The 25091-nt window shown below is 42.9% G+C and overlaps 1 protein-coding gene across 2 annotated transcripts in view; it reads right to left on the bottom strand.

Annotated features, from left to right (window-relative positions):
* Positions 1-25091, bottom strand: part of CCDC175 (coiled-coil domain containing 175) — a 48355-nt gene that overhangs the window by 13894 nt on the left and 9370 nt on the right. For both annotated transcript variants that reach the window (XM_072986820.2, XM_078383858.1), the window contains 11 exons: positions 24495-24630; positions 19223-19451; positions 18193-18315; positions 17735-17844; positions 15982-16063; positions 14072-14208; positions 5612-5722; positions 4335-4406; positions 2505-2640; positions 1752-1883; positions 745-883 (listed from right to left, as the gene is read on the bottom strand). In XM_072986820.2, coding sequence (XP_072842921.2) covers positions 745-883; positions 1752-1883; positions 2505-2640; positions 4335-4406; positions 5612-5722; positions 14072-14208; positions 15982-16063; positions 17735-17844; positions 18193-18315; positions 19223-19451; positions 24495-24630 — 1407 coding nt within the window. The remainder of the gene's footprint in view (positions 1-744; positions 884-1751; positions 1884-2504; positions 2641-4334; positions 4407-5611; positions 5723-14071; positions 14209-15981; positions 16064-17734; positions 17845-18192; positions 18316-19222; positions 19452-24494; positions 24631-25091) is intronic.

The following is a 25091-nucleotide window of genomic DNA, read 5'->3' as shown; positions in this document are numbered from 1 at the left end:
CAGTGACAGATAATCTCCTTATCACAACAATACACCCACAACAAAACACACTAATCACCCATCCACAGAAAACAATACACACACAACAATACACACTAATCATCCCATCTCACAGCCATAAATACTCCACGCCCTAGCCAAACTACACCAGAGCACAGTTTGCTGTCCTCTGAAGATGCCGGCCACAGAGACTGGTGAAACGTTAGGAAAGACCACCTTCAGAACATGGCCAAGAAGCCCGAAAAACCCACAACAACCATTAGACAAAAACTACTTGGTCTTTAATTTCCAGGATCACTGGCTTGGTCTTTTTTTTAAAACAATTGAGATCACAGTTATTTTCTGGAATTTCAGAAGGCAGAAAGTAATCGAATTTCCATCCATGTGGACTGGATTTAAAGACTCCAGTAGGAATGTTGTTACTCCCAAGTGTATCCTCTTACTTTAACTGCTCACTCAGTGAAAAAACTTTCTTATAATGATTGGTATAACCTAAAATATAGAATCATCAATTTAAATTTCTTAAAGCTCAGAAAATGGATCTGATATTTTTTTCTCTATTTGAGCTGGGATACAACAATTTGTTATTCTAAATCAGCTGAAGACAGAGGAAGGAGTTGGGAGAAGATGGAAATATATGAGAACAAGAGACTTTCTCCACTTCATTACAACTTTGCGATGCCATGGAATGATGTCCCAGGTGGGGGAAGTAACTGTCACCCATGGAAATTATCTGTGGTGTACCTGCACACAACTCATTTTGGTTATTATATGAGGTGGTTGTTTCCTCTAATTCTGTCTTCAGTTCCTGCGATAGTGGGAGATTAACTTTCAATTCTTCTTCCTTTTCTTGTAGAAGTATTTTGGTAGCATTATATTCTTCCTGTAGAGAAATGAAAACGACACATGTGATTTATGAAGCAAGAGACAATGGGCTTCCTAGCAATCTGCTGCAGTGGCAAAACATGCTTTTTGAACAGTTTTTTAGTACATAATGTGTCTGGGACTCTCAAATATATGATCAACTGTTGGGGTTTCAGACCCATATGAGCTACAGGGTCAAGTGCAGAAAACAACAGATGTCTCGATTTATGATTTCTCTCACCCCCCTCCTCCCACAACATATGGACATACATTACCAATTTTGGTAGCTGAGGGGATGAGAGGTAAAAGCATCTTAAAAATACCCTCAGCAAGCCACCTCTTCACATCTTTAAGTACCACCCCCCAATGGTTTCCCCTCCCATTTTAACTCATTCATTCATTCATTCATTCATTCATTCATTCATTCATTCATTCATTCATTCATTCATTCATTCATTCATTCCCAGCCTTTCCCCTTAAAAGGACCCAAGGCAGCTTACATCATTAAAAATCAGTATTTAAAAGCTAAAAACAGTAAGTACACAAATATTAAAATAGAATTAAACATGTTTTATATTAAAATGGTAAATAAAATCATATTGTTGTGATCTCTATGTGTCTATCATTCTTCCAAGTCCTCTGTTCCTACTTTCCCCTCTATCGAATTCGCCCCATTTGAAGGCTGCGTAATCGTGCCTTATCTTCTGTTTCCTGAACCAAGAACGGTGAAGCCTAAACCTCGTAGCTTCCAACTTCAGCAAACCCTTACTGTACCATTGACTTTGCCGAGTGCGACTCATAGGAGTTGTGGGCCAAAACAACTGGGGGGCCAAAGGCTCCTCACCCCTGTTCTAACTTCTGGTCTGAGTTTTCTTTAAAAGACTTACCTCAAGCTTCTTGATTTCTGCCAACAAGCTAGCATCACGTTTCTTATATTGAGCTTCTTTTTTATGCAGTTTGTCAAGGAGGGCCTTAAGGATTTCTTCAGATGCTTTTATTTCTTTTTTGAGCTGTTCATTCTACTCACAGAAAATATTAAACAGAAACAGAGCCATGGCTTTAAATATGTTATCTTCTTCCCTCATGTAGTAGAATGTGGGGTGTTTGTGTGTCTTATTGCAAGAACAAAAGAAACACAGAGATGTCTGACCCCACTGCTATGGCATTGAGAAAGACCGCAACTGTAAAGGAAAGCTATACCTTTCACATCTGAATACTGCTTAGGCTGTGGAGGAAAATTACGTCTTCCACTGCCACCATGGAGAAGAGCTATGTGTAATCACATAGATCAAACCCCTTCATTCCTAGTCTGTCCCTAGCATTTACAAGTCATTGGATGTCATTAGAGATGAAACATTTTGGATCCCCACCTTGCCCCAGCAGAAAGAGAGACAGCAAAGCATGGCTCGCGCTGTCAGCTCAGCAGTTCCCTCCCTGAATTATTCTCCTTCAAGTAGCTCATGAGAAGAGCTGTGTCATTTTAAGAAAGGGACCAGTGAGAGAGTCTACAAGGGTAGATAACGCAGAATCTTCTGAAGGTATGGAATGAGAAGATTTGTTGAAAACCCTACCTGGATTCTGTAAAAACAACAACTATGTATCAGTTTAATTTGGTTTCCATCATCTAGTCTGTGTTTTACCTGTGCTGTTAATTCACTAAGCCGCTTTTTATAAGCATCACTCTTTTGCTTTGAAGTCTCCAGTAACTCATTGTGATCTGCAATCATTTTCTGATATTGTGCTGTAATGTTAGCAAGCTGATCCTGAAGCATTTCCCTAATGATTTTGGAGGGAAGCACATATAGTTCATCATGGAATGCAAAGTGCTAAATCAAACAGGAAAAAAACCAGACAGCATTTAACCTTGTTTCAGCTTGCTCTCTTCACAGAAAAAGCATAACATATCTCTTGATGGTGATACTAATTCAGTTCCTTCAAAACCCTCCTGTTTTTGAATGTGGGATATTGTGCTTCTGTATCCTTTATTCAAAATGCCATGAAATGGCACAATATTGCTGCACAACCTTGTGCCCCCGTTGCCAGCAGGAAAAAAGGATGCCAAGCTTTACAGAGCAAAGAGAAGCCTGAATGTTGACAACACCTATGGCAGCAGCCCAGATGGTCTACAGCAGGGGTCCCCAACCCCTGGTCTGTGACCTGGCAGCGGTCCATGGCCTAGGACCGTGCAGTGGACACAGATCTCCTGCCACCCCACCAGGACCCCCCCATGAGTGCTGTCGCATTCATGTGCGTGAACGTGACACCCCCCCGTGAGTGTGACATGCCCCCGCATGCATGTGTGTGAGCACAACACACACCCCTGTGAGTGTGACACGGAGCCTTGCACATGCGCATGTGCACATTCCCGAGCACATGCCCCCCACGAGTGCGACACTCCCCCAAGAGAACATGCCACGTCCTCCAACTGGTCCGTGGTTGGGAAAAGGTTGGGGACCATTGGTCTCTACAGCATATCGTCTCCTACTCAGTACATTCACACTTGTCAAAAACAGTCATGTCAGTTGTCTTTTGTTTGGATACGAAGTGGTTGACTGATGAAAAAAGGGATCAGTTTTTGGGATTTTCTCTTGCTTGATGTCTCAATATGGATTATAGTCATGTTCTTCCCTTTTGAAAGGCCTTTTTTGAGGATCAATATTTTAGCCCCTGCAGACTGGATTATTTGTAAATTAAAAAAAGGCAGTGAGGCCAATCATTTTCTTCCAAGATAAGATTTCAATTGATATCTGCTATTTTACATCTGGGGATGCTTGGATCACTTATTTCTGCATGAGAGGTAAAACAGTTTTACTTTTTAAAAAATTCAAAAGACCTTTGCCAACCCTCCCCCAAATTTGGGACAGAGCATGAGCAGACTGTTTGCTACACCTGTGCCAAATTTGGGGCTGATCTGAAGTCCAGTTTCAAAGCTACATTCTTATGTTTAGGTTGCCCCCATTTTTACAATTTCAATCAGAAATTCCCCTCATATAGAATTATCCAGTGGTAGAGGATTACAGAAGATGAGCATATGATCTGTACTATGCTACTGCTATGCTACTGGGAGAAGAAAGAAGCGGGAACAGCTTGGATGTGGCTGTAGTTCCTCTGTGCTAAAATATTCTGAAAGGCTATTGAACTTCATGAAATGTTGAAACAAAGGTGTGAATAGATACAACACATACGTTGGACTTGCCTTCCATGTGAAGCATCGGTTGAGACTTGAGGTGATCAGAGAGAAATGATGGACAAAAGCTCAAGCTGTATGAAAACAGACACTAGCACCTGCATCAGTGTTTGCATTATTCAGTTATATGGGTTAGGAAATGGTGGTTTGATATCCACAGCTTAACAATTGCAGTTACTTAGCAATACCCAGTGAATTGGTAATACATGTTACATTCTGTTATGAGCTCCAGTGATCTCCCTTTAGTCACTTCAGTACAAAATATTTTCAGATAATATTTTACCTTCTGTCATTTTCTTTCTTTAATGTGTCCTCTAAATGTGAAAGTTCTCTTGTGTAGGTATTCTGCGAGACACTGAAACCAGAAGAGTGGTCTTAAATAATCAGATTTTATACATTTTCTTCCTGCTACAAATATCTAGGAAACATTTCTTTATTGGAAGATGGGCAGGATATAAATAAAGTAAATAATAAATACATTCCCACCCTATTACCATCTAACTGTAATTTAGAGTGAAAGACAGGCATGGCAACAGGATTTTATTACTTATGACCACAGGCCACTACAAAGTGTAACAATACAAATGTAGAATCATACTATATTCTGGCAGTAAAATATGTGACTATATTAACACTTTCGTCATATAAAATTTCAAACTCCTGCAAACATTTGAAAGAAAATGTATTTCAAGAATGGTGGTATGATAGCCTTTTCGTTGCTCCATAAATACAAATTATACTTTTCATTTTTTATTCTGAGGTATGGCTGTAAAACCAGTCCTTTGGGTTTTCAGTACGGTTCTACTGGAATTTGGGAGGAGCTTCTACCCACCCACTGGCTAATACTTGTATCACTGTGCAGCTATTTGAGACTGCGCAACCCAAAGTTCACCTTGGCTAATTCCCAAAATGCTAAACCTCAGAATCACGTCTGAATCAAGCCATCAGACTTTACAGGCCACTATGTTACTAAGTTCTGCCAGTGCGAAGAGAATAATGTGAGCCAGCAGTAGTAGATTGCTACTAATTCAAGAGAGCCTACTCTGATTTCAAGCTGCATGTGATTTGTGTACAATCTGAAATCAGAGTAGGGACTCTTGAATTAACAACAACCTGCCTTTGCTGGTGACATCATTTCCTCTGTGCTGGCAGAGCTAAACAATAATATTTGGGCCACTATATATTTATCTGCAAGTCTTTTTTAAAAAATTTTCTTTTACAAGAATATGAAAAGAACAAAACGTAAAAATAATATCTACAGCAGTTCCATCATGTATGTAATTATGAACTGCTTAAAAAGGATGCATTTCCATAAATCAATATGAGAGATTGGGAGGGAAACAATATCTCATATAGGAATTTATATAGGGAAACTAAGTTTGTAGACACTCCTTTGAACCCTGTATGTAATATGTGTAGTAAGCCTGTCCATTAATGTGGAGACAGTATAATCTTTCTTTCTTACTGTGCTTCTGAGTTTCACAATTTCAGCTAGGAACATGGCATAAGCAAGTCTGCAGCAAGGTATTTTATTCTAGTCATTCTCAAAATGAGACCTACTCAAGTATTTCCTGCAATCTGTCAAGCTCGTCTTCTATAGTTTTTGTCTCCACTAAGCGCTTTGCTAGGTGGTCAAGCTTTTCAGTGAGCATATTGGATAAATGTTCAAATCTAGGAAGGAGGAAAGGAAAAATTGTTAAAAATAGGTTACATACTTAATGAAGTAAAATTCATCTATGCACTTATGAATCTATTAAAGAATATTCGAGTCAACATTTAAAAAAATCCATGGTCACTTTATAACATATTAAAACATGATGCAATTTAAAAACAACATAGGATACGACTGCACTGGGGAAAATGCAGGAAATGCTACAGGTTTGGAGTGAGATGAGACTTTTTCTTTCATTGACCATGTGACACCCGTGACCCGGGTAGAGAGGTGATGCTAGGAGTGCCGTCTCGCCCCAAAGCCTCCGTGGGCACGCAGACAGCTCCCAAACCATTCCCACCCCGGATGTTACACCAGTCCGTGGACACAGGAGATTTAGAGAAGGGAGTGAAGGGGTTAAGTATATCTACCCAGACTCCTCGGGTCTGGACAGGGAGGGGGACGAGGGACCCTGAGGAGGGAGCAGCAGGGGAAGTCAGTTACCGACCGTTAGGGGAAGAGAGTGGATGGGAGTGGGTATCCATCCAAGACCCCTGGTCAGGTAAATGGGAACAAGTCTGCCTGACGAAACAGGAGGCAGAAGAGAGGAGGAGGAATGAGGCTAGAGTCCGGCCCTCTTATTGGGGAGAAAGAGAGACCCGAGAGTGGCGTAGGAAATTAGTAGAGGAGAAGAAGAGGGTAGAGAGAGAGAAGGAAGAGAAGACCAGATGGCATCTGGAGGAGTTGAAGAGACTGGGTTATCGCCAGGACCTTGGGAACAACCCGGGGCAGAGACCTCCATACCCTGGGGATACGCAGGGTTCGAGGAGACGACCCCTCTACTAACTACTGACAGAGAAGACTTCGATCCCGAAGAACCCTCACGGGTTCAGGCTGGCCCATGGGCGTCGAAGTCAAGTAACCCGTTCGACGAAGATTGGGTGCCCCTGTATGAACCTTTACTTCAACAGGAGAAGTTTGTCCCCAAGTTGATTGACGTTTCCATCCCGTTACCCCAGTTAAATAAAGAAGACAAATGGTTCAGTTCAAATGTGTCTACAGCTTTATTTGGGACGGGGGAGGTGAAGAATAGCGGACCCTCACATACTGGCGCCCAGCACGTGGGGCCTCCCCCGCAACCCACAGACGCGGAAAAATGGATGCAACGGATAACGGAAGGGCAAGAGGTCCTGTTAAAACAGCTAGCCGACCAACAACGGATGATAATTGAACAGCTGAGACCCCCTCAGTTAAATCAGACCCCAGAAAGCCCGGGACAGAAACAACCCATCACGACACGACCCCCCATTAAGTTACAGAAAATGGGCCCTCAAGACGATCCTGCAGCGTTCTTACACACATTTGAGAGGATTGCCACCTCAGCGCAGTGGCCGAAAGATCAATGGGCCCTCATATTGACCCCGTATCTCACAGGGTTACCTCAAGAAATCGTAGATACCCTGGACCCAGAAGAAGCGGGGGATTACGACATAGTGAGGACGGCCATTTTGAACACTCTCAACTTAAATGAGGAAGCCTACCGGAGAAAGTTTAGAGGGCTAAAGCTGAAACCCGGGTTACACCCAAGAACACTAGCCCAAAAATTAAGGGTCAATGCCACGAGGTGGATTCAACCAAAGGGGAAGACAGCAGAACAGGTCTTAGAAATAGTCGTTATGGAGCAGCTGATTTCAACGCTAAACAGCGGGGCCCGTAACTGGGTCATTAAGAATAAACCTTCTAGCCTAGAGGGCGCTGTAACGCTGTTAGAAGACTACCTAGAGGCTGAGGACACGTGGCAAATGCGAACTGCGTCACAAGGAGACGGAGCTAAACCGCGCGAGAAAATGGCGGAACCAAGCGGGCAAGCGGACACAAGAGGAGCCGGACAGACGGGGGCCAAGAAGAACAGACCAGACCGGATTGAGTACGCGAACCCAGTGGGTACACGGGTACCTAGGCCGACCGTCACGAGCGATCCCGCAGCCTCAAAACAAGCGGCGACCTGGAACCTGGGTAAAGACAAAATGACCGCTTGCTTTTCCTGTGGCCAGTTCGGCCATATCCGGAAGTACTGCCCCGTGACTGAGTGTGCGTGGGCAGAGGCGTACACCGGAGCCTCCAAGGTGGGTGAAGAGAACCACCCGGGGTGGGTAGTGGAAGCGAAGGTCAATGGCCACGTTAAACAGGCCTTGGTGGATACAGGGTGCAGTAAGACCCTAGTGAAAGAGCTAGAGGGTGAACTGTTACCAGAGATCACCGTCATTCGATGCATTCACGGGGATGTTAAAGAATACGCTACCACAAAGGCGGAGGTGGAGGTGGACGGTTTGAAAAGAAACATGGAAGTGGGGATAGTCCCCGGGATGACCCGTGAAATGCTGTTAGGGAGAGACTGGCCGGGACTGAGTACTTTGACTTCAAAGCCTGGGGAAGTTGGCTGGGCGCAAGAAGAAAATGAGGCCAGAGAGTTAGAAGTCATGAATTTGTCTAGAGAACAAATAAGAAACCTTCAACAAGATGATGCAGGACTTTCCAACTGCATGCAACGAGCCCTGGAGGAGGGGACTACCCCAAAGGGGGAAAAAGGATTTGAAATGAGGGGAGGCTTGCTATATCACATTGACAAGGCGTCCAGCGATGATGAGGCTCAACTGGTAATCCCAGAGGGCTTAAGATTCTGGGTGATGCATTGGGCTCACGATTTACCAGTGGCAGGGCATTTGGCTACCCAGAAGACATTGGACAGAGTGAAACAACGCTTCTTTTGGCCAGGGATGGCTCACGATGTGGAGGAGTTTTGCCGGTCCTGTAACAATTGCCAAATGACGCAACCCAAGGCAGGACCGGGGGCAGAACTAGTCCCTATGCCCCTGGTAGACCGGCCCTTTGACAGAATCGCCTTAGATATCGTGGGACCCCTCAATAAGTCGTCGGGGGGACACCAATATATATTGGTAGTAATTGATTATGCGACCCGATACCCCGAGGCGGTGGCCCTAAGGTCTACAACGGCTAAAGTTTTGGCAAAAGAGTTGTTAGAGCTATTCTCCAGGGTCGGCTTCCCAAAGGAGGTGCTAACAGATCAAGGCTCCAATTTCATGAGCCTAACCTTTAAACAGATGTGGCAATTACTAGGGGTCAAGCCTTTAAAAACATCTGTCTATCATCCTCAGGCTAATGGCCTGGTAGAAAGGTTTAACCGAACCCTTAAAGGGATGCTTAGGAAATTGTCCTTAGAGAAACCCAAATTGTGGCACACTTTTTTAGCTCCCTTAATGTTTGCTATTCGGGAAGCCCCTCAGGCTTCTACGGGGTTCTCCCCTTTTGAGCTGTTATATGGACGAAGACCCCGGGGCATTCTGGATTTAATTAGGGAAAGATGGGAAGAAGGAGAGGATCGTTCAAAGGGGGTGCTGCAGCAGATAGCCGAGATGAGGAACCAGTTGCAGGTGGCCTGGGAGATGGCCAAAGAGAATTTAGGCCATGCCCAAACCAGGCAAAAGGCCTCTTATCACAAAAGAGTAAGGCCTAGAAGTTTTGAACCCCAACAAAAGGTGTTGGTGTTATTACCTACTGACACCTCCAAATTTTTAGCTAAATGGCACGGCCCTTACACAGTCTTAAGAAAGCTAAATGAGGTAGACTATGAAGTAGAAACCCCAGACCGAAGGAAGAAGACCCAAGTGTTCCATGTAAACCTATTGAAAGAATGGGTTGACCGTGAGGCATTGTTCGGGTCTGAGGTGGACGACGAATTAGGGCCGGATAGAGAAGAGCTCACCTCAGGAGGTGATGTGGTTATAGGAGACCTGTTGTCGGAGGAACAAAAACATCAAGCGTCACACCTAAAGGAAGATTTCCCCCGGGTTTTCTCCACCACGCCGGGTTGTACACAGTTGGTAGAACATAATATTGAGACCCTCCCCGGGGAGGTAGTAAGGATTAGCGGGAGATCATGGCCCAGACATGTAACCGGAGTAATTAATGACGAAGTAGAAGAAATGCTAAAGTTAGGGGTGATTGAGCCCTCCAATGGGCCTTGGAGGAGCTTCCCCGTGATGGTACCCAAACCTGACGGGTCCTTGAGGTTTTGTATCGATTTTCGTAAAGTTAATGCCATATCCAGGTTCGATGCATACCCCATGCCTAAGGTGGGAGACCTATTGGATAGGTTAGGGGGAGCCAAATACCTGAGCTCAATCGATCTAACGAAAGGATACTGGCAAATTCCGTTGCGCCCCCAAGATAAGGAGAAAACAGCGTTCTGTACCCCTAAAGGGTTATTCCAATTTAAAAAGATGCCATTCGGGCTCCATGGCGCAGCGGCCACCTTTCAACGCTTAATGGACCGAGTTTTAGAACCCCTACAAGACTGCGCCGCGGCCTATATCGATGACATTATTATATTCAGTAGCTCTTGGGAAGAACATCTATCCCATTTAAGAAGAGTGTTGGAGAGGCTACAGGAAGCAGGGTTGACCGTCAACCCCAAAAAGTGTAAGATTGGGTTACCCAAGGTAGAGTACCTGGGTTACAAAGTAGGACAAGGAGAAATACAACCCCAGGAAGAGAAGGTAACCAAAATTTCTAGGTGGTATAGGCCCAGGACAAAGAAGGAGGTCCAACAGTTTTTAGGCCTAGTAGGATATTACAGGCAGTTCGTGCCTAACTTTGCCTCGATAGCTGCCCCACTCACTGACTTGACAAGAAAAAGAGCCCCGGTAAAAGTAGTGTGGGGTCCTTCCCAAGAAAAAGCATTCCTTACCTTGAAAGAGATCATATGCGAGTTACCAGTGAGGTTTGCACCTGATTTTGATATACCCTTCACCCTCTTCACAGATGCCTCTGACCGAGGCATAGGAGCTGTTCTATCTCAGGTTAAAGAAGGGATAGAATACCCGGTGTTGTATTTAAGCCGGAAGTTGTCACCCCGGGAGCAAAAATACGCTGTCATTGAGAGAGAAGCTCTAGCCATTAAGTGGGCTACTCATAGTCTTAAATACTATTTATTAGGAGCGCCCTTTGATTTGGTCACGGATCATGCCCCGCTACAGTGGTTAGAGAGAATGAAAGAAACCAATCCGCGTCTAACCAGATGGTACCTAGCATTGCAGCCGTTCTCTTTCCGAGTGAGGTACAGAAAAGGCAAAGAGCATACTAATGTCGATTATTTTTCTCGGCAGGGTCCGTGGGCGCGAAGCGCGGAAGAGCGAGCGGCACTCTCGGAGGGGGGGATGTGTGACACCCGTGACCCGGGTAGAGAGGTGATGCTAGGAGTGCCGTCTCGCCCCAAAGCCTCCGTGGGCACGCAGACAGCTCCCAAACCATTCCCACCCCGGATGTTACACCAGTCCGTGGACACAGGAGATTTAGAGAAGGGAGTGAAGGGGTTAAGTATATCTACCCAGACTCCTCGGGTCTGGACAGGGAGGGGGACGAGGGACCCTGAGGAGGGAGCAGCAGGGGAAGTCAGTTACCGACCGTTAGGGGAAGAGAGTGGATGGGAGTGGGTATCCATCCAAGACCCCTGGTCAGGTAAATGGGAACAAGTCTGCCTGACGAAACAGGAGGCAGAAGAGAGGAGGAGGAATGAGGCTAGAGTCCGGCCCTCTTATTGGGGAGAAAGAGAGACCCGAGAGTGGCGTAGGAAATTAGTAGAGGAGAAGAAGAGGGTAGAGAGAGAGAAGGAAGAGAAGACCAGATGGCATCTGGAGGAGTTGAAGAGACTGGGTTATCGCCAGGACCTTGGGAACAACCCGGGGCAGAGACCTCCATACCCTGGGGATACGCAGGGTTCGAGGAGACGACCCCTCTACTAACTACTGACAGAGAAGACTTCGATCCCGAAGAACCCTCACGGGTTCAGGCTGGCCCATGGGCGTCGAAGTCAAGTAACCCGTTCGACGAAGATTGGGTGCCCCTGTATGAACCTTTACTTCAACAGGAGAAGTTTGTCCCCAAGTTGATTGACGTTTCCATCCCGTTACCCCAGTTAAATAAAGAAGACAAATGGTTCAGTTCAAATGTGTCTACAGCTTTATTTGGGACGGGGGAGGTGAAGAATAGCGGACCCTCACAGACCACATGATGCAAAGAGAAATGTGCACCAGTTTAAACTTACCCCCACCACAAATCCCCAATCCTTTTACCCCATTTCTGGGTTTTTTACTTTTAAAAAAATGAATCTGTTTGCATCAGTTCAGGTATGTGATTGCTTGAACCCAAAAAGCCACTGTGCAAGCACACACAGAAAACAGTGAGCAAAGCCCATTAAAAAAAGAACAACACAGAGCTAAGGGAAAGTAAAGCCTATTTTAGCAATGCTAATGAGAGCAGGAAGCCTTGTTTACAACTTATTTGGTAATTCCCTTTTAACCACACTATGGGCTATAAATACAGCTGCTAGAAAGTTGCAATCAAGGCTTTCTTCTCTCTCTGTGTATGATAAGTTTATGAGGAGGGAACTGGAGAAATCTGAATTACCCAGTATGACTTCACAGTGAATGAATGAGTGAATTTACAGTTCCTTTGCTGTGTAGTTGCACCCCAAGTAAGCCATGCAATTCTAGTGCTAGGAAACAATACTTTTTGCACCACGATTCCCAGAATCCCCTAGCCCAGTGGTTCTTAACGTGGGCGATAATGCCCTCCAGGGGGCGATTTCATTTTTCAGGGGGGCGGTAGAACGAAAAGGGGCGGCGTGGGGGCGCTGGAGCAGAAGGGGGCGGTAGGGGGGCGCTGGAGCAAGCCAAACCTGTTAAGATGGCTGCAGCCTTTTTACAGTGTGCATGAATATATATTTTTCTCCAATCTTAATTTAGTTTCAGAGTTTTCGTCTTGAAATTTTTAGTTCCTGCATTGTGGTTTGTTTTTATGCCCTTTTTATATTTCTTTTTGCGTCTTAAAATTCCCTTGCAACTAAATCATTAAATGTTACTTTTTTGGGGGCATTTCATTTTCTTGGAATTGAATTTTGTTTTCAGGGGTCATTGGATTTAAGTGTAATTAATAAATAAATAGATAGATAGATAGATAGATAGATAGATAGATAGATAGATAGATAGATAGATAGATAGATAGATAGATAGATAGATAGATAGATAGATAGATAGATAGATAGATAGATAGATAGATAGATAGATAGATAGAGAGAGAGAGAAAGAAAGAAAGAAAGAAAGAAAGAAAGAAAGAAAGAAAGAAAGAAAGAAAGAAAGAAAGAAAGAAAGAAAGAAAGAAAGAAAGAAAGAAAGATATCATCACCATGGGGAGGGGGGCGATGATAACTTCCTCAATTGCTCAAGGGGGCGTTTCTTTCAAAAGGGTTAAGAACCACTGCCCTAGCCAACACAGCGAATTCTGGCAGTTGTAACCAAAATATGTAACTTTCCAAGCTCTAATCAATTCCCAAGTCATATTCTCTAAAGCCTCTGTAGATGAAATGGAGACAATGCTGTTATATAAAGAGGAAAAGAAAGGTTTTCAACCTCTTCAAAATGATACCACTACACACTGCTGAGTTCAAATCATATTCTTACTACGGTAGTATGAATTGTTATTGCGATAATCTATGTATCTTTTCATCTAGCTGCCATAAAGTAAGTATCTAACCAATTCACATATGATATTCACGATGCATGTATTTTGCCGTTCTTTTACAGGACCATAGAGAAAAGAAACAAAAAAACTGCCATTCAGCTAACTTACATTTAAAAATACCACCCGTTCAGGCTATGGGGTTTATTGCTAGGGTGGTAAAATGATAATTCTGCCATCCAGAGTTGCCTCACCTAGGGATCCTCCTTGATCAGCAGAAGAGATAGCAGGCTTTCTAAGCCAAATCACCATTGGCACATCCTATGGCAATCTACTTGTCACAGAGAGTCAAGAAAGTTTCTCACATAAAGCAAAGACCTCAAACAGCTGCTATTCCTGTCAATCCAGGTATTTGTCAGTCATAGGCTGAAAGCAGCTAGAAGCATCCTTTCTCAAGAGATAGAGAGACAGTGGAACAAGCAACATCCTTAACTCAGCTGTTTAGGGCTCCTAGCCCTTGGCAAGATGCAAGGAGTCACTGTCTTGGAAAAGGCCCCTACTGGCACAGGTAAGTTTGGGGCACATCAATGACCAACAAGTTAAGGGACAAAGAAGAGTACTTGGTCCCAACCTGAGATGGGGAAGACCCAGGCTTTAAATACAGCCCTTTTAAACAACTTTCATGTTGTCTGGTCGGGGCCTTTATGGACCAGGATGGGTTGAATATTCCCTCCCAGGGGGAGAACACAGTAGGTTCTCTACAATACAAATATCATTGTTATTTCAAAATCTTAACAGCATGAAACTAAGAACAAACTGTAATGTTAACATACTCTTCCGCAAGCCTGTCTCTTTCTCCACAGGAACGTTCCTCCTCATCAAGAAATGCTTGTAACTGGGTGCTCAGGAGATCATTTTCTTTTTTAAGTTTTTCATAGCACTGCCGGGCCACTTCCAGCTTCTCCTCTATCTAGAAACAAATCCAACTGTCGTTACTTTAACTGAATTGCACGGCCCTCAAGATGTTGTGATAGGGGGCGACGGAACATAATAGGCATGTCACTTGTGTACAGCAGAAAATACATTGAGCAGAATTTGTATTCCCTACAATTAATTTACAGGGACGTGGTGGGTGGTGTGGGTTAAACTGCAGAAGCCTCTGTGCTGCAAGGTCAGACCAGCAGTCGTAAGATCAAATCCACGTGACAGAGTGAGCCCTCCTCGCTTGTCCCAGCTCCTGCCAACCTAGCAGTTCGAAAGCATGTAAATGCAAGTAGATAAATAGGTACCACCACGGTGGGAAAGTAACGGTGTTCCGTGTCTAGTCGTGCTGGCCACGTGACCACAGAAACTGTCTACAGACAAATCCTGGCTCTATGGCTTGGAGACTGGGATGAGCACCACACCCTAGAATTGGACACGACTGGACTAAATGTCAAGGGGAACTTTTACCTTTACATTACAATTAATTTATTTTCCCTTCTACCGGGGCATTTCCTCAGAGATAAGTGCATTAAAAGTCAGACTTACAAGTTAAGCTTCCCAATGACCTGTCACACAACAAAGCATGACACACACACACACACACACACACACACACACACACACACACACACACACACACACACACACACGTGTTGTGGGAGATCCTTCTTAGAGCATTTTTTTCTAGCTAATCTTCCTGGCCTTTTTAGGGAGGGGTTGTTATTACTGTTTTTGCCTCTGTTTTAATGGACTGGCATTTCCAACAGTATCACCCTTCAGGACTGTGTTCTGAAAAATCCTATTGCTCAGTGAGTCCCTTATGGCAAGGTGCCTGCAGAGGCTACCTGTGCCACCAGGCAACACCAGTATCTGTGCTCACTTCAACCATAATGGCTTGAATTGGAGTAGGACCCTTGGGATGAAACAATGAGCCAACCTGTCTCTCTGGGCAGCTGTACCGCCCTGCTTTTTGTTGGAAAAAACTACGCTCTTGCATCCTTCTCTTTTAACACTGGGTGTTTCTGGGGAGTATGCTCAGTATCTGGTATTAAAACTGGCAATCTATTAGGCAGCTTTAAAAATCTTGAGATATGGGAAGCTTCTGTTCTGCTTGAGTTTGGAAGGTATAAATGAGACAAAGTTTTATATTTTTTCAATTGTTGCTGACATAGTGCTTCACAGATGCTTTGAAGGGGCTTGAAAAATTCTTTCAAAGCATCCCTGAGACATGAGCAACAATTACTGTAAAAAGAATTGCAAAAGTTCCTCTCCTTTGCCCTCCAAAGGCAAGTAGAGAGAAAGCTTTTCATTTCTTAACATCATTAAGTGGCTTCACCAAAGGGACAGTCAACCAGCCACTTAATGAGCTTGAGAAATCTTTCCCCTTAAAGAGAAAGAGATTGGTCCAGCTCCTACTAAATGAAGTGTGTGGCCAATCCTTTCATGTGTAGGAGCATCCCAAATGATATATCACTCCCCAAAGTGACTCTGTTTAGCACAACTAAAGTTGATCCAGGCTGGAATAATTTGGCCATCTAGTCACAGTCTAAGTCAATTACAAGGAGAAATACAAACTATATTGTCCTGATCCCTCCCATCAAATAGCTGATGAGCATAAGTCAATCACTTAAAAGGAGAATACACATATATTTGACCTGTTCAATGCATACTGTTAGATTAGAGTCATTGTCTCCATTTATTTTTCAATATTTTTAAAGTCAGGGTTACAGTCAGAGGACACATATCTCTTCTTTCTTACATCCTTCAACTGACGCAGCAGCTCTTCCCTTTCTTCATCAAAGCCTCCTTCTTTTGTCATTAGTCTAGTTTGAAGATCTGCCCTGGAAACCATTATAGATACCAATATTTGGATGTCACGCAGGACACTTTTCATTGCTTTGCAGTAAGTATTGATTATCTTTAAAAAACATCAGTTTATCAGCACCGTACAGCAATAATAGCTAAGCATTAGCAGCTGGGTGGCAAACATAGAAATCTAATGTATTTTTTTTTGCTTCAGATAAGTTCCTTTATGTTCAGTTAAGAACATTTTCAGGTTAAGATCAGTATTCTGAAATCATAGAACTGATGTTTTTATTTTTTGTCTTTTTGCTTCAGATGCTGTACCTTTATTCTTTCTTATTTATTTGTTTGTTTGTTTGTTTGTTTGTTTGTTTGTGTTTGTGTTTGTGTTTGTGTGTGTGTGTGTGTGTGTGTGTGTGTGTGTGTGTTTCTGTTTGTTCGTTTGTCTGTCTGTCTGTTTTTTTAAAATTACATACCACCCTATTAGTGTATTAGTGTAGTGCACTATTCTGGGTAGTTAACACAAAACAGAATCACACAAAACAATAACCAAGGCAGAAAAATCATAAAAATCAAAACAATACCATATAGAGTTTAAAACTGAGAAGGCACAGAATTTCCATAACAAACTAACAGGGCAAAGGGCCACAGAAATTCATGTGAGCTTCCATTCAAAAGCCTCTCCGAAGAACCAAATCTTCAGCTATTTTTCTAGGGAAACCAAGTGGCTGGGCACTTTTAGGCACATGTCCTTTCCTTTGCTTTCCCACAGGCATTTGTTTGGCCGCTGCCAGAAAGAGATTCTAAACTGAATCACCCTTCAATCTAAGCCGGCAAGGCTCCTTGTTTTATTCTGAGCTTATTGTACAAGGCTTTTAAAATGGTGCACAAGTCTACGAGAGACAGTTATTCCAACTCCTAAATAGCCATGGCACGTAATGGAATCTTGGCAGACTACAATCCTTGATGGCTGAACTGCATTTTACTTGTTGGCTCACAAATTGATTATAAAGACTTGATGAATATGGCTCAGCAGAAAGGAGGAGAAGGAAGGAAGCTGCCAGCTATGGAAGAGAGCTGAGACTTCAACAGACTTTTCACAGTCAGGATCAAGGAAGTTGGCAATAACATCTACAGAACAACCTTTCCTGCCTTTTATGAGAGGGGGAAAACCCCACTGCATAGGTGCTCTATCTTTCAGGAAAGACCATAACTCAGTCGTGGAACATGCGCTTTGCAAGAAGATACTGTCTCTGGCATTTCCAGATAAAAATATTAAAGTTTCACTGGATGGGGAAGATCTAGTATTTAGAAACGTGACTTTCTTGGGCTAGAAGTCCTAGAATTCAAAATTCACTGATCATCCAAAAAGCATGATCAGTGTTTATGCTGGCTGAGGGAATCTGGGAGTAAAAGGCCACAAAAGTAACCCTTCCAGTGTCTAGAAATACCTCCATTTGTCTGAGACCCTACAAAGCTACTGCCAGTACCAGTATATAATACTGGATTAATATATGAATTGTTAGAATTTTTTATTTATTTTTTATTGCATAAGAAAGGCCAGTTCTTACATTCTTTGAAGTCTTTGCAGGAATTGGGTCGAGACAATAATATAACAACTGTATCTTACTGCAGATTAAATCATTATATTTAAACATATATTTAAAATTAGTCTGTGTGGAAACATCACAGAAGCAGCTTTTGCTTACTTTTTTTTGAGGAGTTCTTCTTTCCTGGCCTTCTTTTCTTCAAATTCGTTTATTTGTTTTCTTATCTGCTTAAAAAGCTCTGCTAGCTCATCCCTTAGAGCCATATTGCTCTGTCAAATGTAAAAAGTAAAATGTATAAAGCAGGACCAAATGAGTACACAAGACATTTCAGGTCTTTTCAAACAGTGCTTCTTTACAAGTTGGGACAGAAGATCCAGCAGCCAATGGTGGAGAGAACACACATGCACACGCACAGAGAGAGAGAGAGAGAGAGAGAGAGAGAGAGAGAGAGAGAGAAGTAGGAAATGTTCCTAACTCCTGCTAAGGGTGCCATCACATTTTTTTCACTTATAAAAACTGGCTTTGTTTGTAAAATTGTTCAAGTTTATGATATGAGCAACTAATATTCTCCTCCACACTTCTGTTCTTTTCATTACCCAAAGGCTTCTTTGTCTTACCTTAGTATAATCTTCAATTTTCTCCTGAAGATCTTTCAACTCTGAAGCCAGTTCAAGATACTCGTCCCTTTTTGCTGAATTTTCACGCCTCTTGGCTTCAAGTTCGCGCTGAAGATCTGCAATCTGAAGTCAAAAATAACTTTCATGTAAGTAAAACATAATGTAATTATAACATAAAGCATATATCCCTCCTGTACTGTTTCTGCCCCTCTTTTTAGACTCCTGTTCAAATTTATTCACTTCACTAATCTAGAAAGATGGGATAACACAGAACAAAGTGCAGTGTGAAGTTTTTATAAGAGAATTAATGATGACCTACCAGAAAAAGCTTGCAAGCTGTTTTCCTAGGCAGGCAACTTGTGAAGATCACCAGTAGGATATACTGAGACTTCTACATATAAAGAAACACCTCATATTCTACTTAGATCATTTTGCATTTTGCTCTTCTGGGTAAAACTTTCTGGACAGAGCCCTGACAAGAGTAGCACCAATATGGAAGGGTCTGTCCCCACTCATAAAGCTATCAGAAGTCATTAGCCCCAATAAATGGTTAAAGCTGCCCCCCCACCACTTCCAGGTTTGCACACAGATTGTACTTAAGAGAAGACCAATTCAATTTAGATCTTATATCAGTGGAGTTTAGGATTGGGCACATTAGGAATAATTATCACTCTTTTGTTCTCTTTATTCTGGAAAATAACCATTTCCCCATTGGTTTGGAAGGGCTCCTCAGTCTTCAGTGAGTCAGCCTGGTGCTTTTCTGGCAAGAAATAGCCAGGAAAGGAGTTACCATGAGGATAAATGGCCTTTTCTTGGCTCAGGAAATTGGACTCTGGCACCTGGAAAGTTTCTTTTTATTGCTGAAGAATCAGCTAACAGAAATGCTCTTTCAGTTATAGTATCTTCTCTTGGAGGCAAGAGATTCCAGCGAAGTCTACTCTGAACTTTTTACTGGACATCCTACTTATAGTATACTTGGGTAGAGGCTGCTGGTGATAGATACAATGTAGTGCCGTTCCTGAAAATATACCTGTTCATCCAACGTGTTTTTCTTTTCTCTAAATTCAGTGGCCTCATGAGCCATAATTATCTTCAGCTCTTCAATCGCATTCTTCTCCATGACAATTTCTTCTTCTTCTTGTTTCTTCAGATTGTGAAGTTCGTTTATCTCGATATTGACAGCATGTTTTTCAGCCATCTGCTGATTTACTAGTTCAATAACTTCTTGGTGTTTGATCCACAATTCTGCTTGCTCCTCACTGACCAGGAAAAAAAAAGACAGTGGGTGTTGCAACATCACAGATAGCAAAAGCAAAACAAAACCAAATTAAGTCTTCTGGCAATTTTAAGACTAACAGATTTAGTTCACTATAAGTTTTCATGGATGACAATGAAGTACAATATTCAGGCCTAAGTGGAATGAAATACAGAAGATGACAACTGCATTATTTACTCTGCTAATGAATTTTCAAATTTTTAATTACCCATATTTTTTGCACCATAAGACACACTTTTTCCCCACAAAACAGGGGGGTGGAAAGTCTGTGCGTCTTATGGAGCGAAGAAAACAGATTATATTTTCCTGTTTTCTTCTCCTTAAAAATTGGTGCGTCTTATGGAAAGGTGCATCTTATGGAGCGAAAAATACAGTGGACCCTTGACTTACAGACGGCTTGACTTACAGACTTTTTGAGTTACAGACTTCTCTGGCTGCAAAATTTAGGTTTGACTTGCAGACTGAGATTTGACTTACAGACCAGAAAAAAAACCAAAATGGAACAAAAACGGCCTGTTACGGGATTAATCGGTTTTCAATGCGCTGTAGGTCAATGGAGACTTGACTTACAGACTTTTTGACTTGAGAACCGCCTTCCAATACGGATTAAGTTCTCAAGTCAAGACCCCACTGTACGGTACTTTTCTGGACACTGCCACCATTAATGAAAATTACTTTTTTAGAGGCTATAACAAGTAACAAGAATAAATTGCTTTTACAAAGTTTAAATTCTGTTTATTCAGGCATTTTTAAAGGTTTACAATATATCGACAGGTTACCCACCTGTAATTGTAGTTCTTCGAGTGGACATCTGTGAATCACACCCTGGGTGATTTGCATCTGCGCTGGGCCTCATCGGAAGCTCATTCTAGAGCTTCTACGGTAGCAATAAACACATTAGAATATGCCGCTCCCCACCCGTATAGGTACCTTGGCACAAACTTGGCACAACCTTTTAGTTGTGTCAACTGCCACTTAATAGTAAGCAATGGTGTGGCAGCGGGGAGGACAGGCGGGATGTGTGACTCACAGAGATCCACTTGAAGAACTACAATTACAGGTGGGCAACCTGTCTTTCTTCTTCGTGGCCTCTGTGAATCACTAATGGATGACTAGTAAGCTGTCTTACCTGGATGCAGGGTGTCACACCAAGGTAGAGGCTAGAACAGCATGTTCAAATGCCGCATTAGACTTCTGCTGGAGGTCGAGTCTATAATGATGGATAAACGTGGATGGCTGTGCCCAAGTGGCAGAGGTGCAGACATCCGCAAGAGGTACGCCGCGGAGAAAGGCTATAGAGGCTGCCACTGCCCTGATGGAGTGAGGGTGAACCACTCTAGGGGCTGGTTGTCGAGCAAGTTGATAAGCCAAATGAACAGTAGAGGCAACCCATCTGGAGATAGATAGGGAAGTCACCTGACGGCCTTTTGTAGGTAGCTGATGGCTTATGAAGAGACGAGATGATTGTCTAAGAGGTTGGGTACATTGGAGATAAAAAGCAAGAGCTCTTCTGACATTCAATGTGTGGGGTATTTTTTTCTTGGTTTGAAGAAGGTGGCGGAAAAAATGAAGGAAGGAGAATCGGCTGGTAAAGATGAAATTGAGAGACAAATTTGGGGAGGCAGGAAATGTCCATGAATAATGGCACCTTATGGGGGGGGGGGGAATTGTAGATAATGGTAGTCATAAAGCTGCCAATTCACTAGCTCATCGAGCTGAGGTGATGGCTACGAGAAAAGCTGTTTTAAAGGTGAGGAGTCTTAAGTCAGTTGTAGCTAATGGCTTAAAAGCAGCTTTGGCAAGCTGTTTCAAAACAAGAGTTAGTGACCATTGTGGAACAGTGTTGAGCCGTTCAGGATGGGACTCCTCGGGCAATGGAATAACTGAAGGATTGCCGGAAGGAATGGAAGGTTGTGGACTGGGAGGAAAGGACATTATTTGGTCAACTCTATCATCCCATTCTGGAGACTGAAAACAGGGTTGATGGGATGGACGTCTGTCATCATCTGAGAGAGATCCGACTGAAATTGATTCAGAGAGTTGTTGTGGTTGTGGTGGGATGTCTGTAGGCTTAGACTGTTTAGCTCGTTTAGGAGGAACAGGATCCGGAGCTGGAGCAGCTTCAGTAAGTCTCAGACATTTACAAGTTGTTTTCGAAGTCGAGGACTTCGGTATCAAGGGTTTCGATTTGTGTGTCTTTGAGGTCTTAGACGATGCAGATGGAGAATCGGAATGAGCTGGTGTAGCCGATGGACGTTGTTTCGATGATTCATAACAGCTTTTTACATTGTTTTGGTTTGGGAAGTGGCCCTACAGGGAGTTTGGGCCATTTGAACTGGTTGTAAGGATTGTTCCCAAAGTCGGAGTTTTAGCCTCAAGAGGTGAGATCGAAGAACTCCACACTAAAATTTTTTGCAATGGGTACAGGAGGAAATTTGATGTTGTTCTCCCAAACAGAAAATACACTTAACGTGTCTGTCGGAAAGTGGGATCTTATTATCACAGACAATGCAGTGCTTAAACGGGCCCAAAAGGGCCATGAATAGGAGAAAATATTGAGGAGAATAAACAATGATTGAAGGGGAGGGGTGCGCTGCGGCCAGAGGCAGAGCAAGCGAGGGGAAAGGAAAAATCTCTGATGATAATGAGTTTGATCTAATAGTTTAAAAGAAAAAAGATTGATAACAGGAAAGAATCAAGAATAAGCTCTCTTTTTCACTCATCATCTCATAGGCATCTTTCAGTCTTGAGAGACTATGGTAACGTGCTCTGTATAGAAGATTTAGATGCTGTATGCGAAGCTGGAGTGTCCTCTCCAGAGCACAAAGCCTGGGTGTGAGTGAGAGTCAACAAGTGTGCCATTCTCCTCGAAGAATCAGACAGGAGAGACAGAAGGATGTGTTGTGGGGGAGCTGATTAAGATCGATGATGGAGAAATAGAGTGGAGCAAAGCTGTGGAGGTGTTTCTAGCAGAGGGAAGACAGAAACAGAAGAGGGTGGAGTTAGATTTAATGAGATGGGACGAGATAAAAGAGGAGGAGGAGAAGGAGGAGGGGCAGAGGACGAAAGATGACAAGAACATACAGACGGAAGAGACAGGAGAGACAAGGTGTAAATTTATAAATCTAGCAAAGGAATTCCCTAATTTGTTGACCAGAGGAGGTCTGCTGCCTGACCCCCCTAACAAGATTAAGAAGTATACTGTAGTGAGAAAGCAGGATGGAATATGAGAGCGGCTTATCCTATGCAGGCTGTGGAGAAGAAGGAGATCCCTTCTGGTGCCAGTAGCTTTCTCCCCGTCTGGAGGGAGACTATGTGAGACACCCATGCTGTGGGACAATATGTGCAGTACTGAGTTCCCCAGTGTGGAGCAAAGTTATGACAAACCCCTTTGGAGTGAAGAAAGATTAAGAAGTAATAGAAATGTTGAGTTCGAGAAAGTTAAAAGTTATAAGTTGTTGCCGGAGGTGAACGAGCTAGATCCATTTGGTTTGGGAATTGTTGATGTTAAAGTGAATAAAGAACCGTTATTTGTACCGGACGCCTCTTCTCCTTCTGTTCTTCCCGCCGAAACCCACACTTACAAAAGAAACCAATCACACTGGGTAAAATAATATGGAGGATAGGCTGTTACCTAAGCAACAAATCCCCCCTCTCCACATCTCTGAAATAGTCCAATGGAAAAGCAAGAGCCAAAACAACTGGTTCCAGCGACGTTGCAGGAGTTGCCAGAACAACACAAACTGCCTCTGGGACTCCGGCTCTGGACTTTTCCTCAAGGTTGACTCCGGAAGCCTTTTCCATCAGTGGATATAGCCACAAGGCAGTGGGAGGTTTGAAATCAGATTTTTCCTTCTCCTAGATAGGCTGCCTTTCCAGGCTGACGAGTCCCACCTACTCGGCAGGTGGGACTGTGAGTTTTTTACTCACAGAAGCAGAATTATGATGCTCTCAACACGGCAGTTGAAAGAAACTGAAAGAGGACACTTGGTGCCAAGCTACTTATACAGGTGGGGAGGAACATATTCTAATGTGTTTATTGTTACTGCAGAAGCTCTACAATCTTCCGATGAGGCTCCGCGCAGGCACAAATCACTCAGGGTGTGATTCACAGAGGTCATGAAGAAGAACTACCTGGGTACTGAACTTTTAATGAATGAAACCAACCCTATAGTCAAAATCAATCTGGGTAAGAGGGTGGTATGTAAAGCAATACCAATACTCTAGTATCACTTTCCCCAAAATTGGCTCCCAGGCCTCACCAGATTAAAACACATACTGTACATTAAAAAAAAAACAGATAAAATATACAAATGGTTAGCATTATTAAAATGCAACTAAGTACTATTAAAACACAAATGAATTTAAAGCAAATTTAATCACATCAGTTCAAAAACAAACATAAAATCAGTATAGTAAAAGTTAATTTAAAACCGTAATTTAAAAACAATGAATTAAATTAGTTTCGAAAAGCCTACTAGAATAAAAAAGTATTTGTCTCACAATGGAAGGACAACAGGAAGAATAAACTCCACCCCACCCAGCTGCCTCTTGCAAAATATCATATTCTAAACATGCAGCTTAGCTTTGTTATGTATTACGTCAACTTCTCCTTGTTTTCTGTGCTCCATAGCCTCTTTCACCCCCCCAACCTCTAATCATTCTGAATGATTAGCGGGTGAGCTCGTCCTCATCACTAGCATGAAAGCTTGCTGTAACACAGATGTCTAACATGTTTCTCAAGCACAGCAAATTAGAAAGGCTAATTTTGATACTATAACTCCAAGAATCCCACAGCCAGCATGGCCATTTGCTCTGTTCTCACGGATGAATTAGTTCCGTTATACCAATACACTTCCTACACACTGAGAGGGACAACCAGCTTCTGAGCCCCTCTTTCAGAAGTTACTGGGATTTTTCAAGGATGATTTGAAGACAGGATATATATTTTGGCAGGAAGCTGGACGTTTGGTTCTTTCCTAATTAATACTGTATTAAATATTTTTTTTGAAGGAATTGTGCCTACCACAAAGTGGTATTTTGCTCTTCCGAGAGCTCTTGCTTTGAATACGTTGCTTCTATTGCTGTGATGCTCTCATTAATGGAAACTTCTATTTCACTTAACTTATCAAAACGAAATCGATGGGCAGCAGCCACGAGTTCTACAACATTAAAGGTAAAGCAGACAAGACAGATTTGTTCAGATACAGGTATTGTTTAGATTCCTAAGTGGTTGTTTTCGTCATTCCCCCCGCCCCCATTTCTGTATAGGTCTTGATATTCTAAAGATGTGACAAGTCCACCTTAAGAAGCTCAGGCCACAGACATAGATGCTCATGGGGAAGATGAGATGCAGTTGCCAAAGGCAGGAGTAAAGATCACTCAACTGAATAATTTGAGCCCTCCATTAAATTCACATACCAATTTCCAGGCCAGTGCACTTCTTTAAGGGGTCAAGAGACTGACAGAATCTACACTTAGAAGCCACAGAAGCCTTAGGTCAGAGCATTGCCCCTTTAAATCCCTGTCTGTTTCGGGCTGAAACATGGAGCAGTGCTATGAATTTGCTCCTGGATATACCCTGTTTTCCCAAAAATAAGACCTAACCTGAAAGTAAGTGTGA

The sequence above is a fragment of the Pogona vitticeps genome, chromosome 1, assembly GCF_051106095.1.
Source record: "Pogona vitticeps strain Pit_001003342236 chromosome 1, PviZW2.1, whole genome shotgun sequence".
Lineage (NCBI taxonomy): Eukaryota > Metazoa > Chordata > Lepidosauria > Squamata > Agamidae > Pogona > Pogona vitticeps.
This window is presented reverse-complemented; position numbering and strand designations above follow the sequence as displayed.